The sequence below is a fragment of the Populus euphratica genome, unplaced genomic scaffold (genome assembly GCF_000495115.2).
Source record: "Populus euphratica unplaced genomic scaffold, PopEup_1.0 scaffold16.1, whole genome shotgun sequence".
Taxonomy (NCBI): domain Eukaryota; kingdom Viridiplantae; phylum Streptophyta; class Magnoliopsida; order Malpighiales; family Salicaceae; genus Populus; species Populus euphratica.
The window spans coordinates 803913-824576 of record NW_011499882.1 but is presented as its reverse complement, the minus strand read 5'-3'; the positions used below and the strand labels follow the sequence as shown (position 1 = coordinate 824576).

The 20664-nt window shown below is 32.8% G+C and overlaps 1 protein-coding gene across 1 annotated transcript; it reads right to left on the bottom strand.

Annotated features, from left to right (window-relative positions):
• Positions 1-2871: 2871 nt before the first annotated feature.
• LOC105129599 (uncharacterized) lies at positions 2872-6143 on the bottom strand. Its single transcript, XM_011031720.1, has 4 exons — positions 5745-6143; positions 5580-5662; positions 4247-5401; positions 2872-4125 (listed from the first exon to the last, which is right to left on the bottom strand). The coding sequence occupies exons 1-4, from the start codon at positions 5977-5979 to the stop codon at positions 3397-3399; spliced, it is 2202 nt and encodes a 733-aa protein (XP_011030022.1). The 5' UTR covers positions 5980-6143; the 3' UTR covers positions 2872-3396.
• Between the last annotated feature and the right edge of the window lie 14521 nt (positions 6144-20664).

The window sequence follows — 20664 nt, the reverse complement described above, 5'->3', positions numbered from 1 at the left end:
TTTTTTTTTATTATTATCATACAAGCGTAGGGATAATTTTGTATTTGTCCAAACATAATAAATAATAAAAATATTAAAAGCACAATAAAAAAACAATCAAAATGCCTTTGAAAGTTGAAAAATTAAATTTGACATTGAGGGTTTTTTCATCCTTTCTCGAAGGCTTTTTTATATTAACATGTTGGATTAATAACAATTTAATATTTATCTAAATACTTAAAAAGAATAAATTAAATGTTTGTATAGTACTAAGAGGCTTATGGGAGGTGCTGGTGACCTTATGATAGCATGTGCGGTGACTTCTATCATCTAAAAATATTTTTTTATTGTATTATTGAAATAGTTAATATATCATTTTCTTGTTAGTGTGACATGTGTCATTGGTGATAATTTGGTTTATAATCAATGAACCTTTATTTTTTCTCTCTGAAAATTATATATTGGCCCTATTTGTTGTTTGTATTTCAACTTCAGTCTTTATTCTTTTAATTTTTTTTATCTTGATTTTTTTGTAAAAGTTTTATTTGTTTTCAATTTCATCATTCAATCCCAATTTATCAAATATTACATTCTTCAATTTGATCCTCATTATTTTGATTTTTGTTTTTTTCTTGGTTTTTTTATAAAATTTTTATTGGTTTTCAATTGATAGTATTATATTTTTTGATTTGGTCTTTATTATTTTGATTTCTAATTTTTTCTTGATTCTTTCATAAAAGTTATTATTCTTTTTAATTTCACTTTTTAATCAAAACTATATATTTTTATTTTTCAATGTCTATTTTAATCTTGATTTTTTTTTTAAATTTTTGATCATTTAATTAAATTTATTTTTTTTTACAACTCTTGGATAGTGTCAATTTGAAGGAGAATATTTTAATGTCATTAAAGAGTCTTTTTTTCTTTAATTCTCTAGCACTATTAACTTGTAATTTTCATCAAACACCACTATGATCATCATTTTATCATTAATATAACCATTAATTTATCATAGCATTATACTATAACTCTCCACCACAACCACCCACTATCACCTTCTTTCACCATTTTACCATAATCTCATCGTAACAATCTAATACAACTACTAATATAATAATAATAATTATTATCATCATTATTATTATTGTCACCGTAGTTACCATAACTAACTTATTATTAAAATAATTATCATTTCATCTCTTTTTTTTTTTATCGCCGTTACCATAACAATTATCATTTTACTACTGGCCATCATTATTATTGATAGTATTAATATCTTAACATTACATTAACTATAATCATCGTTAACGCTGCAATCATAATTATCAATACCATATTTATGACAAACATTGTGATTTAAAATAAAAAACTTATTTAGTAACCTCATTCAAAAACATTAATAAAGAATTAGATATTATAAGAAAACATTTTTTTTATATATCCAAACAATGGAAAATAACTTAATTTTTAGAAAACTGGTTTTTATAGAAAAAAATATATAATTAAAAAAACAAACAGATTATGTATATGGCAAGCATGACAATGCATTAAGTGTTCTTCCATTCTAATTATGCATGATTTAGCTTGAAAAACTAGGTGGTAATATTTATGGGAAGTGGGTAGGGTTTTTTTTATATATTAAAAAAAAATTTATAACTCAAAATTCTAACAGAAATTGATATCAATTAAGTTAATTCAATTATACTTACAGATGATACACTTCAAAGTATTGAACTTACTTTGTGCTTTTCTACTAAAGTGTTTCCTCCCCTATTTTTGAGAATCTGTTAAAAGGATGGTGTGTGTGTGTTTGGCTTACCCACGTTGTCTGCTTTACAATTTGGTCTCACAGTCACAGCTTTGAGGAGGCTTTAAAGCTCAAGTGTACATGTGGATGTCTCGGGTCCACGCAAAACCATCTTTTCAATCAATGGCCTTTTTCACTTTTCTGCACTTTTACAAGCTCAAATTTCCATGAAGAAATCCGATCCAAATCTATCCTGGAAAGTGAAAAAAATACTTGTGTTGAAAGTTTTCGATTTCGTTTCTTTTCTTGACCTGGCTTCAAAATTTCTTGTTCACCAGTGCTTTCTTTGCTTAAGGTAACTCCTGTAGAATCCCATCTGTAATCAACTATTGTAGGTTATTACAACAAAAATCATCAATCAAGTATATATCTGACAATACAATTACAAACGTAGTTGAATTAAAAAAATTATTAGGTTTATATATTTTATATTTTTAGCCGCAACTTCTCAGTTTCATTTTAAAAATTGAAGTTATTAAGTGAAATTTTATTAATAAATTTTATATTAATATAAAACTTTATTAATGAATTTTATATTAATATATCATCTAAAATCAAAATTCTCTATATTTAAAATTTTTATATATAAAATAAAGATGTTGAGATTTGAATTAAGATTATTAAAGTTTTAATACCTTATCAAATAATTATTTTAATTACAAAATTTAAGTTGTTAAATAAATTTATTAATACATAATAATCTTTATGTTAACTTTTGAATACACATCACTACATGGGAACTCGAATTCATTAAACTAGTCAATTATATATTATTAATCCGGATGATGTTGCGCGGTAGAATAATTTTCTTCTATATCAAAATGGAGATCACACACAGCAATTAATTATATATACGACCACAACATAAGGGCAGATTCTTCCTTGTAAATTAGTAACCTGTAAGATCAACTTTATTTAATTGCTCTTTTAATTAAGTTGGCAATAAATTATATGATACGGAGTTTCTTCCATGAGCAACGTTTGTTTTTACAAAAGTATGGCTGGTTTTCAATTTCAGTGGACTTATCTGAAAAAAGATAGTAAAAACGAAAGGAGGATAAAAGGCAAGTAACGATAGACTAAGATTGAAACACATAATCATGGACACCATGATGGTCCATCTGATGATGACAATCTGAAAAATCACAGATGAAGGTACAAAACCGTATATTACACCATTACAGGACCACTACTAAGAACCCGATCTGTTTTAAGATTAAAAAGAACATCATCAAATAAAGGAAAAGGTGATAGATATACTATACAATATACTTACAGGGGGGAGAGAGAGGGAGAGAGGGGGGGGAGAGGGAGAGAGAGAGGAATGGAATCCTCTGTCAATAGTTGCTGTCTTTCAAGAGCCAATGAGATAGCAGGTGTGTTGTTGTCGGATAAAAGAGTCTGAATCTCCACTTGTAGACCAACCTCTTTTTTACAAGTCCCAACCTTTAGTTTGGACCCCCCCTAACATATAGCATCTCATCACGTGAATAACCCATGTGACCCTTCTGCTCTCTTGTCTCTCTACCATCACTTGAATCCATCCCCATAACTCTACTCGAATATTGTCTAATATTGTCTAACTTATGGTAATTAATCGATCCACTTCGTTATTCACCATAAAAAATCATAGCCGTTTCATGTATTAATGTGTCCATGATGTCCTTCTCCACTTCCATTACAATCCTTTCACCTTCTTCTCCGAATGCAATTTCACTTTGATCCTTCAATTGGGCCAAATCTTTGTCTATTAACCCATCGATGTCTTTGAGATCGTGGCAATCAGCGCAAGGGAAGCTCCTAAGCTTTGTACATAACATTTGAACCAAATGCGACCCATTCATGTGACTAATTGGATCCTGCTGACTAAGCATGCCTAACCTAGTACGACTCCAAGGTTTCATGTTGATGTATGGACGCAAAATGTCGACCAAAATTTCATCAACAAGATTGAACAACAATTTTCGATTGCTTCGACGGTTTAAGGTGCGATTATTCTCACAAGTACTGGTAACATAGCTAGGAGTGGTAAGATGTTCGAGGTAGTAAAAAGTCGAAGGGTTTAGAGGATGAGAAGGAGAAAACCACCTAGTAAAAGACACCGGGGTATCTTTGTCTACACCTGTACGTTTTAGTATTCTAGTAATGTACTCATATTCTTCTCCTGATGCTCCATCTCCGGTGGGGATAATATTGGTGGCGACACCGTTATTACACCTATCCTCATTGTTATTTTCTTGGGAATCGAGCCTACGCGTCGCTTGTTGTTGTTTGTACGACTGGCTCGAACAACTAGATAACTGTGAGCTCCATTTCGATTCTTGAGCAACATTTGATACCTATATTTATAACATAACACATGCAAGAAAAGTAATCTAATTATTTCCTTGAAAAATAAGCAAAATGTGCATCTTATAACTAAAATTTTGAAAAAGGAAAGGGAAAGTAGCCATGTAGCACCTGTTTTTGAGGGATTTTTGTCGCTGGAGGAGTAGGGTCTTTCTTGACAGGAAGGAGAGTTGGCAGAGAGATGGTGAGGTCATTTGATAATGGGGTTTTCTTGCATTTCTTGTCAGGAATATTGGTTCTTGTAACTGATGTTGAAAGTACAAATGGATCTTCCTTGTTGGTTCTGATAATATCTGATGATTTTAGAGGTTTCTCGATGAGTCTTGATGGTGGTGGATCATATTTTTCTTCAGTCACTTTCTTGCAATTCTTGGAAGGTCTCTGCTGATGCTGATGGTGGCATTGATCCTGCAGGAGGACCTCAGGCAAATCTGGCTTTGTTGAAGGTTTGGTATTTTGAGACAGAAGTAGTGATGGTTTTTTAGAATGAGAATTATTATTGTGGTCCTCGCAAGGTAGAGTTGTGATTGGCTTGTTTTTGGGTTCCAAGAATTTGAGTCTTGGAGAGCAAGAAGTTGTGGTAACATGATGGTTTCCTGGACTATTACCTGTAACATCAACAATTTTTGTGCTACTTGGAACTTTGGAGAGAATTTTCTTGGACTTGTATTGACTAATAAGCTCAAGCTCTTGATCTCTTCTTCTTGTTTGCTCTCTATTTCTTACCGTGTTTGTAATATCCAAGCCGACTTTCCTGGTCACACTTTCTTTAACTTGCTTCACAATTTGCCTCGCATAGTGGCCTGGACTGCTGTTCTCTTCTTCAACTTTGAGCTCTATTCTTTTCAAAGATGAGAGACGAGAGAGCATCAAGTCTTCACTTACATTTTCTTTGTTGATTTGGAGTGACAAACGGTGCTCTACATCTGATCTTCTAGCTGACGATATTCTTGGTGTCTCAGGCAAAGAACGGGTGCCTGAAAAATCATGGTCCAAATAACTTCGAGGGCTACTTGTTTTGCTATGGAGAGGACGTGGTTGTTGAGGTCTGCAATTTTGGTTATGAAAATGGGATTTTGGTGGAAGGTTTGGTGTGCCAAGAGTTGATGAAGAAGAATGGCTTGGCGAGTTGGTAAGATGATCAGGAAGAAGATCAAGCCCCATAAGTCTAGCTACCAAATTTGGTGTCTTGGTTCCTGGAGAAGAGCTGATCTCTGATGAAGATGAATCATTTGGAACTCCTTTTGTTTTAATTTGAATACCAATCTGGATTTTTCAAAAAGAAAACCACAATCTATATCATCATTATTATAATCATTAGTAACTTTACTGAATAAAAAATATTAGGAAAAGAAAAGGGTGATAAAGCTCCCAAGGAAAGAGTTTTTGAAAAACAAAATTCTAGGTGGCTAGCTAGCTAGCTAGTTAACATAATAAAACTTACAGGGATATTGAGATTTTCGTCTTTTGATGATGGCAATGAAGGCTCCTCTTCCAATTCCAAGCTATTCCTGGGTGCTTCAACACCTAAGTCAAACAAAATTACGTTACTCAAAGTTTCTCCAAAAACCAAGAAAAGAGAAAGAGAAATAATAAAAGAGCTACGTACCTTTTGGGATTGGATGATCCTGCAGAGGAAGGAAAGAGTTGGGCTGAAGAACGTTAGAAGGCTGTTGTTGAAACTGATTTAAAGCAAATAACTGAAACACAGCACACATACAACTAGTAGATAAATTAGCAGTATCTTTCTCTCCCTCTCTCCCACCTTCACGGCCACCACCACCACTACCACCACCTTTCTTCAAGGTTTTACCACCACCCCAATAATACCATTCCCTTCCCATGTCTAGTAACAGTTTCTCTTTTGCTTTGAATGTACACAAGAAACAAAGATATGGGTTGGTCTAAAACACAAGAAGATGAGGGTGATGATGACAAGAAGTAGTAGCAGGAGTAGGAGTTTTAGATTACAGAGATAGAGAGAGAGACAGAGAGAGAGATAGGAGCTTGAAATGTTTATAGGTGGCAGATTGAACTTTGAAGAAGCGGAAAAAGCGGATCCATGAAGCATATAAAATCAAGTCTAACAACAACTTTTGATTTTGGTTTAATTGTATTTTATTTAGTCCCTCCACTTTAGACATTTTCTTACTATGGTACTGCTTCTTTTTTCTACTTCTTGATCCTTAAGAAATAAATCATAGTTATTCAACCCGTCAGGTTAACTTAGAAAGCCCTTGACCTGGAGTCTAAACCGGGACAAAATATTTTTTTGGTTGAAATCAAGACATGCTTTAATTTGAATTGAAAAAAACATTAAGCATGCTAAATTAATCTTGTTTGTCTATGACATGGTTAACTCAACTACACTTGGTTTAAATTCAATTAATGATTTTTGACTGATGAGTTAACTCCACAATGTTTTTACGATAAAAAAATATTAAATCAAGTTTTCTTAATAATTCATGAATTGACCGACGATTCAGAAACATAAATCTTTTTCTATGTTAGATTTTGTGCATATTTGACATTTATGATAAAAATTGTAGTTTTTATATAATAAAAATATTTTCTTCTTTTTTTTTCAACAAGTAGATTTTTTTTTATCATAAGTTTTAATATATATATATATATATAAGAAATACATTTTTCTATGTGTATCGAAAATTTAATCGCTATCATAGAAATATTAAATTTCATGTATTCCATACTCTAATCTATAATATGCACAGCCTGACATTCATATATAAATAAAGTGAAATATATTATGAATGTATTCTTTTGGCCTTCCTTTTTTTATCTAACATCATATTTCTAATCTTTTTCTTTTTAAAAATTTACCGATCGAAGTTTTTATCTAACATCGTATTTCTAATCCTTTTCTTTTTAAAAATTTACCGATCGAAGTATCAAAGGCGAAAGGGACTCCCAGGCCAGGACATGTCTCGCTGAATGCTTAGGGTCACTGAAGAAAATTAGTAGAGTTAAGAATAATTGGGAGGCTTAACCTAATGGTTAGCGAACCCTATATATAGGGTAATATCCAATAGCAATGATAAAGGTTACCACACAAGAGTATATAAACAATATTTCCTATATAGTATTTTTTATATAAGTACATTCTATAATATACCCCCTAAAACTAAGGGTGGAGGATCAACCCGAAGCTTGAAACGAAAAGCAGTAAAGGAAGAAGTGGGAAGTGGCTTAATGAAGACATCAACAAGTTGATCTCGAGAGGAAATAAAACAAATCTAAATTTCCTTCTTGGCAACTCTATCTCGGACAAAATGATAATCGATCTCAACATGTTTTGTGCGAGTATGAAAGATAGGATTCGCAGACAAAAAGGTGGCACCAAGATTGTCACACCAGATGATAGGAGCAGAAGCAAACAGAATCTGGAGATCTGTTAAGAAGTATAGAAGCCATATAACCTCAATAGTGTCATCGGCTAAGGCTTTGTACTCAGCTTCAATAGAAAAGCGAGCAATTGTGCGTTGCTTACCGAATTTCCATGAAATCGGCGTCTGACCAAAGAACACAAGGTAATCACCCATAGATTTTCTATCCTCAACAATGTCTGCCCAATCTGCATTTGTAAAACCATGTAAGGCAAAAGAGAAACTATGAGTAATATGCAAGCCATGGGATGCCATACCTCAAAGATAATGCAGGATGCGTTTCACGGCAGCCAAATGAGAATTTGTAGAAACATACATAAACTGATATACTCTGTTAACAGCAAAGCAAATATCTGAGAGCGTAAAAGTGAGATATTGAAGAGCACCCACAATTTGACAAAAGCGAGTAGCATCAGAAAATAATAGATCGAGCATAATGGTAACTTTAAATGTAGAGATAGGAGTATCAACAGGTTTGCAAAATAACATACTAGCCCGAGTGAGGATATCAAGTGTATATTTATACTGGTGGAGCACAAGACCCATAGTAGTAGACTGAACCTCAATACCCAAAAAATAATGAACAGAACCCAAGTCACGAATCTTAAATTCTAAGCTCAGTAGCTGAACGAGGTATTGGAGCAGAAGAGACTTATTACCGTAAGCAGAATATCATCAACGTAGACCAGAAGATAATAAATATCAACACCAACAGACAAGATAAACAATGAGGTATCCACCTTAGATGCACGGAAACCAATAGATAACAGGAAATCATTCAGATAAGTGTATCAAGCCCGCGGAGCCTATTTTAAACTATATAAAGATTTATGTAAGCGACACACATGAGAGGGGAGAGCAGAATCAACAAAACCTAGAGGTTATTTCATGTAGACCTCCTCATCAAAAACACCATTAAGAAAGGCATTATGGATATCAAGCTGATGAAATTTCCAAACACACAAAACGACAATGGAAAAGACTAATCTGATGGTTGCCTGTTTGATGATAGGACTAAAGGTTTCGAAGTAATCAATACCTTTTTACTAAGTAAAACCCCTAGCAACCAGACGCGATTTATACCTCTCAATGCTACCATCAGATTTGCGTTTAATCTTGTATACCCACCTACTACCAACAACATTCATGGAGGGGTGAAATGGTACTAACCCAAGTTCTATTTGCACGCAAGGCCTGAATTTCCTCATTCATAACACTATACCATGCCTTATATCTGTTAGCATCATTAACAACAATTGGCTTATGAGAGGGAGGAGAAACTATCAGGCTGAAGGAGGCAGTAGAGCTTGTGGTAGTGGTAGTGGACAACGCTGTCTTGGACAGAGGATGATGGGATGTTGACGAGCTGCTGGACATGAAGAAGTGTGACTTGTAATTGGAAGGTGCTGAAGAGGATATGAAGAGAGGTCTACACAAAGCTGCAGACCAGACCAGCTGGAGATGTAGTGGATGGACTGGTCAGTACTGCAGAAGATGGGGAGGCTGCGGCAGAGCTGGGATGTTCTGCAGCAGACCAGAGAACATGTACATTTGATGATGGAGAACCTGTTCCTGCATAATAATCATTGAAAAAACAAGTATATGGTGATAGTATGACAGGGTGGGATGGGGATGGAGGGGTGGCAGAAGTATGGTTAAAGGGATGGTCTGGTGGGGTGCGGCAGAAGGAAAAATTGGATTATGTGAAGGAGAAGGTTAGGGAGTAGTAGGTGGAAAACATAGAGGAGGGAAAAGTGACAAATTAACCAATGATGAATACCAATAATCTGAAAAAAATTATTTAATTTACGATATTCACCGCCATAATTAGTTTGAACAGATTTAATTTTAAGGAAAAACTGACGCTCAACAAATGTTTGAAAACATTGAAAAGTGGAAAAACATCAAATTTCACAATAAACGGATAATACCATATATGTTTAGAATGCGCATCGACAAAAATAACAAAATAACGGAAGCTATCAGAAGAAAACATAGGAGCAGGACTCTAAAGATCACTAAAAATTAATTCAAGTAAGGCAGAAGTTTTGTGACCCGTAGGTCATAATGACAAACAGGACGACTTTCCTAAAGGACAAGCTTGACACTAAGTAAGCGTAATGACAAACGGGATGACTTTCCTAAAGGACAAGCTTGACACTGAGTAAGAGAATGTCTAGAAGTATATATGATTTTATTGTTGGAAACTAACAAATTGAAAATGCAAAGGGTTGGATGACCTAAACGATGATGCCACAGGTCGACAATCGCGAAGATGCAAGGAGACCAAAAAGCTTAAGGAACTGACGTGGTAGAAGACTCGAAGAGGAAATAAAGGCCATCATAACTCTGACCGAAAAGGAGAACTTTCTTGGTGACGAGATCCTTCACATAAAAAATTCAAAATAAACATGATTATCATAATAGAATTTTTGAACAGATAACAATAGTTTGGTAATATGAGGCACATGGAGAACATTAGATAATGTAAACATGTGTTTTGGGCAATGTAATTTAGTATGTCCAATATAGGATATGTCATATCGTCACCAATATGCAAATAATCATTACCAAGATAGGGTGCAGAATTAGTCAGAGTTCCAAGATTAGGTGTGAAGTGTTGATTTGCGACAATGTTGGGGAACCAAGTCGCAACAGAAATATTCCCAATAGTAAGATGAGCAAAGGGCTGCTGAGTGCTGCTACGAAACTAGGAACAATGAGGAGTTGTGTGCCCAAAACCGGAGCACAATTAGCAATGTATATATTGCTATCTAGACCACTACCCAGCCCTAGAATTGTGCCTGATCTGTTGCCAGTGGTTTGGCTGTTAATCTGCAGTAGATTGGCCTTTATTACGGGGAGTGGAACAGTTGTTGTGGGGACGCTAATTACCTTTATAATGACCCTTGTTGCGGCTGAAGTTGGGGTTGTGATGAGACATAACATGGTGTGCAAAAAATTATTTTGTTGGTAGCAGGGGCAGCTGCTATAGCAGAGAAGAAGAAGACAACAAAGAGGGAGCGGGAGCCATGGAATGGAAAAAGTTCTTGTGCAGAAATTCATGGGTAAGAAGGTGGTTATGAAGATCAATATAGGATAATGGTTCTGTCTTGGTTATAAGACTCATTACCAAGTCTTTAAACTCGCCACGAAGGCCATGAAACACATAAAGATTAAAATCTTCAAGAGACATGAGGCGACTAGTAGTAGCCAATTCATCAAATAACGATTTGGCTTGCTGCATGTATAGACTAACCAATGAGTCACCTTGCTGAAGGTCTTGAAATGAGCCATGAAGTTGCATGATGCGAGAATTAGACGGAGAGGCAAATGCTTTCTCATGAGTGCGCCAAACACAATGCAAAGTAAAATAATCTACCACGAGATGCAACACATCCATGAAGAGAGAGGAGAGTAAAGCACTCAAATAAGTCGATCCTGTTGCTTCCAACGAAGAAAAGAGAGGCTGATGGTAGAGGAAGAACCAGCAAAGCTGTAAAAAATATAAGATAAAGGACACGACACTAACCCATTAATGAAGTGAAAAACACCTTGACCAAAAAGATATGGCTTCATCTGCATTCTCCAATAGAGATAATTTGTGTTCGTAAGTTTTAGCAAAACAACTTAGTGAGTGTTCACTAAAGAAACAATAGTTGTAGTGTGGGTTCCCATGAGGGGTAAAGAAACAACAAGGACTTGAAAGGAAGAATTAGAGACAAGCTCTATAAGTGGAGGCTGTTATGGGGGAGAAAAGGCACCAGCGATAGCAGCCCAGGGATGGTTGGCCAGCTGTGCTACACCACTAGTGGAGAAGGAGATGTTAGCGGTAGCGGCAGTAGTAGAATCCATGTAGAAAAAGTAAAGAGATGGTCGACTGCAAAGAAAGGAAGGGAGAAAAGAGTTCTGACGGCAACAGGCTTTGATACTAAGTTGAGAATAATTGGGAGGCTTAACCTAATAATTAGCCAACCCTTTCTATATATATGTGTAGGGCAATATACAATAGCAATAATGAAGGTTACCATACAAGAGTATGTAGATAATATTTCCTATACAGTATTTCCTATATAAGTACATTCTATAATAAGTAGAGACCAAGTGAGCCGTAGTGAGTCTAAAGACTCCTCCCGAACCCTTTCTTGTGAGCTACTACTGTAAATTCCAGCTTGGCAAGTACCCAACCAACCTGAGACATGAATAGAGTCAAGATAAATAAAGAAAAAACCCGAGTAATCTAATTAAGAATCTAAATTGACAAGTGATCTAGGTGAATTTGATGACTTTTTAAATTTATTTTTTTATAAAATGATATTGTTTTGACCTATTTATTTAAAAAAATTAAGGGTTAATCCTGGTTGACCATCTCGATTCTTGACCGAGCTTTATCATAGATTGACCTCTTAGTTAGGTTATGTAACTCTGCTTTTTACACCGAAACAAATGAAAAAAATAACATTGTTGATAATAAAAAGGACCATACTTTCAACAATTGTGAAATGTAAGAGTGAATGTGATGAATTGTATGACAACTCATTTTTATTTGAATTTTTATTGAGGAATTAAAATGGCAACAAAATAGAGTTTTTTTTACACAATAATTGTTTTTAGTAAAATAACATAGTTAAAAAAATAATTGGAAAACTAGCATATATTAACAAGTCGTCAATAACATTTACAACTCGCTTTTCACACACACGAGTTGTAAATGACATCTACAACCTGTTTCGAATTAGAGTATAGAGTTGATCTAATTTCCAAGTAACTTTTAAAGAATTACACAAGCATCACAAGTAGATGATCTATCTAGGTTAGGAGATAATGCTAATAGATAAATGTCGATGATGGAAATTGTTAATATAAAACCTTAGTTAGGTATGACATCTGCTCTATATTGCTATGGAGAATCAAAACCAAGTGATGATGAAGATGAGCGTCACATTGATAAAGTTGTGATTGATGAGAAAAATAGAGATGATGAGTTAGTTGAGCCTATTAATCAATACATGACACTTTTTGTTTCTATATTTGAGGTTGTTAGTGTGGATGACCAATATAGATGTAATTATTGGACTGATAGTCATAAATATTCAGGCTTATTAATTGACGAATAGGACATTAAAAAAAGATTTAGAGATAAATTTAAACGTGTTAATATAGTAAAACAATGATATATAAAGAATTTTTTATAATACAAAGTTCATTGTTCAACAAAGTTCTATGTTTAATTTCAATGTGGTCAGAAACCAGTTTGTAGATGGTATTTGCATACGAGGTATCACCAAATATATTATTCATGGAAATTTCTAAATTAAAAGGGCTATACACATGTTAGAATCCTCTTGTTTTGAAACACTATCATTACATCGACTCAAAGTTAATTACTGAGATAATATTAATAATTATTAAAAGAAAATTAAGTATAGGTATTACAGCAATTCAGGATCCTATAAAGAAGAATTATGAATATAAAATCTTTTATTATAAAGTGTGGATTATCAAACAAAAAATATTAGAGAGACTATTTGATATATATGAAAAGTCACTTTAAAAACTACCTAGAACTTGATGATAGTCTTTAAACTATGTTAAATTTCTAATTAATTTTTTTATCTTTGCTATTCTATTAATTATTTTTTTTAAATATGCTAACTTATCAAAATACTCAACAAAATGCTGTGTTTGTGGGTTTTGAAGATTGTGCGTGCTTGTGTGTGTATATATTTTTTTTTTCTTTGTTTTTTTTTTCTGGTAATAATGTTTCATAATATTTCTTTTCTTTCTTGTTTCTCTCTTTTTATCTTAACACACTAACTCCGAAGCATAGTTTTAAAACCCGGCCCGGCCCGGCAGGTTGACCCGGGAGATCCGGCCGACCCGGGGCTGGAACCGGGCCGGGTTGATGAAAAAATAAGGTAAGCCATGACCCGACGTGACCCGGCCAACCCGGCGGGTTGACCCGGAAACTCGGAAGACCCGACAAAACCCGGTCAAAAACCCGGTGGTAACCCGTTGACACGGCCCGACAAAAACCGGTCAAAAACCCGGTGGTAACCCGTTGACTTTTATTTAATTTTTATTAAAACGACGTCGTTTTGAATTTTTTTTTAAAATAGGAATTAACCCGGCCGACCCGTTTGACCCGGTCAAAACCCGGAACCCGGGCCTTGGACCGGATCCGCCACCAGACCGGGTTTAAAAACTATGATCCGAAGTTTACAAGGCCATCTCTACCTGGGTTTTGAAGATTGTGCGTGCTTGTGTGTGTATATATTTTTTTTTTCTTTGTTTTTTTTTTCTGGTAATAATGTTTCATAATATTTCTTTTCTTTCTTGTTTCTCTCTTTTTATCTTAACACACTAACTCCGAAGCATAGTTTTAAAACCCGGCCCGGCCCGGCAGGTTGACCCGGGAGATCCGGCCGACCCGGGGCTGGAACCGGGCCGGGTTGATGAAAAAATAAGGTAAGCCATGACCCGACGTGACCCGGCCAACCCGGCGGGTTGACCCGGAAACTCGGAAGACCCGACAAAACCCGGTCAAAAACCCGGTGGTAACCCGTTGACTTTTATTTAATTTTTATTAAAACGACGTCGTTTTGAATTTTTTTTTAAAATAGGAATTAACCCGGCCGACCCGTTTGACCCGGTCAAAACCCGGAACCCGGGCCTTGGACCGGATCCGCCACCAGACCGGGTTTAATTTTTTATATAATTTTTACACTTCTATTAAATACTCTTAAAATTTTATTTTTTAACGGCTTTTTTCGGTATCTTTAACATTCTTTTCATTAAAAATTAATCTTTAATTTTTAACCTGAACTAAATACAACTTAAAATTATGTTTCTTTGCATTTATTCATCTAATGAAAAATGAATAAATCTTAAGCAATAATGAAAGTTAACATGTTTGATAACAATGATCTATTCAATAATCATATATGAAATTAAAAAAAAAAACAGTAAATTGTATTTTAATTTTTATATAAATAGATTATAAAAGATTAATATTTATAATGGATGATGTTAGAGAAAAATAGAGAAAGAAACGGATTATACTTATTGCAAAATAAATAAACTTATCCCTTGAATGTCTCTAATAAATCAATCCCAAGATCTGTCTCAATGATTTTTGTTGATTCTTGTGTGGAAAGTCAAGACTTCGATACTTGTAATTGCACTTGTTTGGTATGAAAAAGCTCTCCAAATATGTACCTATACAATGTTTATGCCAATTAATTTGCGAGTATTCTTATCAATTTCAGTGATGTTAGTTTTCGAGATTAAACAAAATTGCAAGTGGAACACAACTCTCTTATCCGACTAGTTGCTCACTTATTATATATATATATATATATATAATTTGACAAATTTCAACTATTGTTTGAGTTGAAGATCTAGAGAAAACTTGTAGTAAAATAACAAAGAATAAAACCATATCTTTGTTTTGTCACAAAAAAATCTGAGAAAAAAAAATCAATTAATTGATAATCTGATTTTTACTAGATTAAACCTAGATCAACCAGATTATTGGATTAATCTAGATTTTTAAATTAATTAAATATTTTTTTTAACATGAACTAGTTTAGGTCTAGAATTAGCTAGGTTTCAAGTTAATTATTTATGCCGGTTCGTGCAAGTAGTAAACATGTGTCTTTAAATTTGTAATCTATTAAGAGTCTTAATCATTGTTTTTAATTTTTCTTGTATGAATTTCAAATTCAATAGCTATTGAGAGAGTAAATTATTATCAAAGACCATTATTAACAAGTTTATAATATCAATAAACTATAACACATTAAAATAATTCTCAACTTGATAGCAATTAACAAGTTTGGCCCATCATGTGGATTGGAAGGCTAGTTCTTGGATTGACTAATTCAGGATGGGTCAACTAGGTCAATTCTAATGCTTCCTTAACAATTTTAATGATCATAAATTAATTAATTGTGCTTTGAGAGTAGAATAGCATGAATTTGGGATCAAACATTATTCCTACCACTTGTTTTAGTACCTACAACTCATTACCACCTTCGAAAGTTCTGCAAGGCTAGTTGCATATATTATCCTTGTACTTCGGCAAAAAAAATAAATAAAAATGCAGCTCATCATGTTGCGACATAGTCATGTGTTACGCAGTATTCTGATCCAGAAAGTCAGGAATCATTTTGCACATTTTAGCGTGTAAACCAATACAATTAGGTTCAACAAAGTACAAAACATTCTTCACTAAAAGTTAAGTAATTTTAGAGAAAAACTTGAGTGGTTTAGATTCCAAAAGAAAAAACAATGCACAAATGATATGATGAAAATGTTTATATATACGATTTTATATATTGTTTTAAAAGTGCTTTCGAATTGCTGGGGACAGAAATTGATACACATTTGCCCATCATGTGGATTGGAAGGCTAGTTCTTGGACAGATTGGCCATGTCCTTGATCAGGGGCCCTCTCTCTCTATATATATATAGGAACTGTGAACTGTTCAATAAAAAAGCTACCTCACCGAGGTTAGGGCTTATCAGTATGTAGCTTACAGACCCTCGATGCAAAGGGCTATGTAGGACCACAAAATTATGCCTTCAAATTATTTATGTTCTTGCTTTGATGTTTAACGACTCACCAGCTTGTTATGATCATACATGTCCTAGCTAGGGAAATCGATTACAGTATGTCCTTTTATTTTGAATTAGTAGTGAGAAAGAGTTAATGAAACAGGAGATTTCTCTTCTTACAAAAAATTCCAACTAATTATTTTTTTTGGTTTTAGATTAGTGCCTACAAGACATTTTTCCCAATACGTTTCTTATAATTATTTCAAGATTTGTTGAGCTGCGATTATGAATTTGTTTTTAATTTCACCGAACAGGAAACGAAAAAAAAAAGTTATGATAAATCATTAGGTGGTGTTCTTGGAGATGCTCAAATTCATTTGAATTATTAATGTTTTCCCTCCAAGAACCCTAGTTGAGAAAAAAAAAAGTTTAAATTTGATTAACATACCATTATTTTGAATTTTAGATGTTTAATTTATAATCATCACATCATTCAAAAATCCCATAATTAAAAAAAAAACTCGTAATTAAATTGGCCCATACCAATGATAATTGACAGAAAGATGGACAGAAAACAAGAGTTAAACCCTATATTTAATTAATCCAAGGACTAATGAACCTCATGACCAACCAAAAAAAAATTCACAAGCATATAGAGATTTATTTTCACTAGCAGCTGTAGCATGATGTATCAATAATAGAAAAATATTACTCATTGTTGCTGATGAATTCTTGAAAACTTCATAGAGGCCCTCTTCGAAGCTTAAGTTGGTAAATTTTCACTGGTGTGAAATTAATACTGAACAACATAACCAAATGGTGAACACTGAGATTTGCTACCACAAATGAATGCATAAGTCATGATATCTAAACAGTAACACATGCTAGTTTAGTGCTTCACCAAGAAAAAAAGAAAGAATTATAGCAGTACTGTGAGGAACAGAAGCTGAAGCTGAATTAATTCGGACTATATATATATATATATATATATATATATATATTCAAATATGCATTTACTTCATTTATGTGACCGAAAGTGATTAATATTGGTAGGTAAGTGATCTCTGTTAGATTGGTGGTGGATTCCTGACCTCTTGCAGACATACGTGTTTAAAGGGAGGAATTAAACTACCAACATAAATTTTGAATGGAAACTGAAAGCAAAGCATGGTGACCCTGTGAGTTCTTGACCCACCATTTATTGTCTACATAATTCCAGTACAGCTCTGCACATTTTTCTGCCTCGTTCATTGTTGTTAGGCTTCATCTAGTAACTGACAAAAAATACCCGAGTCTTTAAGTTAAGTACCAGGTCAATTTGTGAACTGTGAGTCACCAGCTCACCAGTTTTTATTAAAATTACAGTGTTTTGTTCTTTTTCTTCAGTGTTGCCCCGTCAAGTTTAAGCGCTCTATTACTAAAAACTCAATTTGATTAATATGTTCTTTGATTTAATTTAAGTTAAATTTTCAGATGCTAAAAAAATAAAAATAAAAGTTATTAAGTTAAAAAAACCTAATAGAAAATCCATAAATAAAATTTTGGAGCTGAAATATCTTTAAATAAAATAAAAATAATATACAACACACAAACTATCAAATATAAAAACAAATGGAGCATATGATATATAAAATTGAGTTGTAATGTTTTAAAAATCTAGGTCCTCTACCCGACTAGCTTGTAATATAGTTTCTTATGTTGTTTGACCTTTTATATTATTTATAATATCTGTATTATTTAATTTTGATGGGTTTACTGGGATTAGATAATATAAATATTAGATGTGTATCAATTTTTTCAAACATTCCTTGAGGGGGATAGCAAAGGGACAATTTCCTTTTCAGCTTGTAATTATTCACGGGTCCAGTTTTTTGAATGGAAAATTAAGAAGAGAAGGGCTTTGTTGCCTCATCAAAACTAGGAATGTAAAACCGGCCTTCATTTTGGGAGGTTAGTACAGGCGTTAGTGTTGAAACATAAAGAAAAATTTAGGACTTTTGGCTTATAATCATTTAATCAATTTACACAGAGCAGAATAACTGAGTAACTTTTTCATTAGGGCAGGACAGCTTTGGTGTAAACAGTTCTAGGTTTAAATGCCAAATCAGAAATTGCTTGCTTTATTGTACATGAAATTGAAATTCCACGCACCTTGCACTGTTTCTTGACCCACAAAGATCATAGAATTATGCAAAATGTCCATGCTGCTTATATCATTTGATTTGAAGTTCACCAGCAGCATTGGATTAACCTCATGATTATGCTTAACAATTTATAGGAAATGGCATTTCGAAAGTTTGAATTTGAAACAGTATGAGTTCTTGTTGAATTTGAAACAGTATGAAGAACAAAAACAGCGTGGCAGATTTACAGATTACGACACCATATATATAAAGACGAATGGATCAATCAAGTCTGGTGTTGTACAAACATATGCAAGTAATGTCAATAACATCCATGGCAGAAGTAGATACGGACTTTGATGATATCATGCACAGTGAACACTTCCCCAAGATCAGTTAGGTCACAGTTCCAGACAAAGCCTAAGTTAAAACACATTGATGATACTGCCCGTTTGTTTGTGCGGTGGTGCACCGTACCCCGCATGAACAAACAAAGCACAAGTTAAAGAAAGAAGACCTTGCTTTATTTTCTGTGGAAACATGGCATTATTTTTGCAACAGTAACATTTACGAGATTCAGAGTAATAGATGTTTATCCCAACTCAATTTTCAGTGATTACAAGAAACTTGAAACTTTAGACGATTTTCACTCTCTTATATTTCGTAGTGGATTCATTGTTTAATTTTTTTTTATTTTTTTATTTTAATTCTCAATTTTTTTGGGGTGATTTCATTTTTTTTATGACTAAATTGAATGACAATTACTTCAAATTTATTTTATTGAAGAACTACAAAATTAAAAAAAAAAGATGATCAAAGTTAAAAAAACATGGAATTAAATAGATGGTAATTTTAAAATGGGATAAAAAAATCCACTATGTCTTCCTATATTTCTTAAAAATTTAATTTTGATTTCAAATTTTATTCTTTTTAATTTTTTGCTCTAGTTTAAGGGAAGAGAAAGAAAGTTTTAATATTTGATATTGATTTCAGTCACTAAAAAGATTTACTTTAATCTGAGTTATATTCAATGAAAAAATTTTATTCTAGATGTTTTTTGCTCTTGACTTTGCTTGAGATGGTAGATTTGAGATCAAAATTATTTTTAATTTTGGTTTTATTTTGGATTCTTAAACAAATCTTATGGATGTTTGAGACCATATATGAGTTTATTAAAGTGTTTATAGTGTTTTATAGATATTTTGTCTAAAAATAAATTTTCAAGTCCAAAAACCATCAACCTAGATTTCACAACCACCACTGTAACTAGAATCTAGAGAAAAACAATTAACATGTTATGTCATCCGCCCCATCACAAAGAAAAAAAAAAAAAAGGTCCAAGTGCATGGCCTTGGCTTGCTAAGCCCAATAACGCATAATTTTATTTTTTTTCTAGTTTTTTTTTATATTGATACTTTTTTCTAACATGTATTTTTTAAAAATAATTTTTTGATTTCTATTTAATTTAATATCTCTTTTCTCTCATTGTTTTTAGATTGTTTATTTAGCTCTTTTTAAATAGTAGTTTTTTATTTTGTTTGTATTTAGTTTTTGAGATATTATTTTAATTCATCTACATTTTTTTATGTTTTATTTAAATAAATTTTATTTTTAAAAATAAAATATATTTATTCTTGGATAATATTTTTAGTATGTACAACCTTACATAATATTTTTTGCTTTGATTTTTTCTCCATCGGTCTCCTGTGTGTATATATTTCTATTATTATTTGACTAAATGAAAAATCAATTTTAATAAAAAACTCATTAAATAAATAAATAACTTGTATTGCTAGATTAAATATTTTTATCTATATTTATCTCTTGATTGTTTTTGGTTTTATCTTTAGTTAATGACTTATTTATTTATTTACGCAAATGATTCTTAATTTATTTAATTAAATCCTTATACAAGCTTTTCAATTTATATTTATGATTTTTTTATGTCTAAAAAACATGTGGAAAAAGCCAACATATTAAAAAAAAATTGTTAAAAAAAATTATGTAGGTAGTTAAATACTAAAACTAGTATATATAGTATTGAAAATTTACTTATTTCTCCATAATTTTTTATTTATTTCTCGCGATTGAAATTAATGATTTCTAAATGTGGATTTTGGACAAAGTTATTAAACTTAGCTCGTAACGTGGATAATAAGTTGGGCAAACTAACTCGTTTTAATCTAAATCAATTCAAAATGATATTATTTCAAGATTTTTTTAATATGAAAATAATATTATTTAAAAAGAATAATTCGAATTAAACTATGTTGATTGAATTGTTAGTTGGCAGGATTAGTTACCATCCAGTTTAATTTAAAACCCAGGTAAAACTAGTTCGAATTGGATTGTCCGAGGGCAATTTTGACAAGATTTCAATTGTTCAATCAAAGCCCACAGGGGGCAGAAGTAGCACATGTGAAGGGGAAGGGGAGTCTAGAGA

Bases quoted from the DNA above. Each gene is read 5' to 3' on its own strand.
- LOC105129599 (XM_011031720.1), bottom strand. From the start codon at position 5,979: ATGGGAAGGGAATGGTATTATTGGGGTGGTGGTAAAACCTTGAAGAAA. The intron at 5,663-5,744 runs GTACGTAGCTCT...TGTTTGACTTAG, and splicing joins GGATCATCCAATCCCAAAAG to GTGTTGAAGCACCCAGGAAT. The intron at 4,126-4,246 runs GTGCTACATGGC...TTATAAATATAG, and splicing joins CAAAAATCCCTCAAAAACAG to GTATCAAATGTTGCTCAAGA.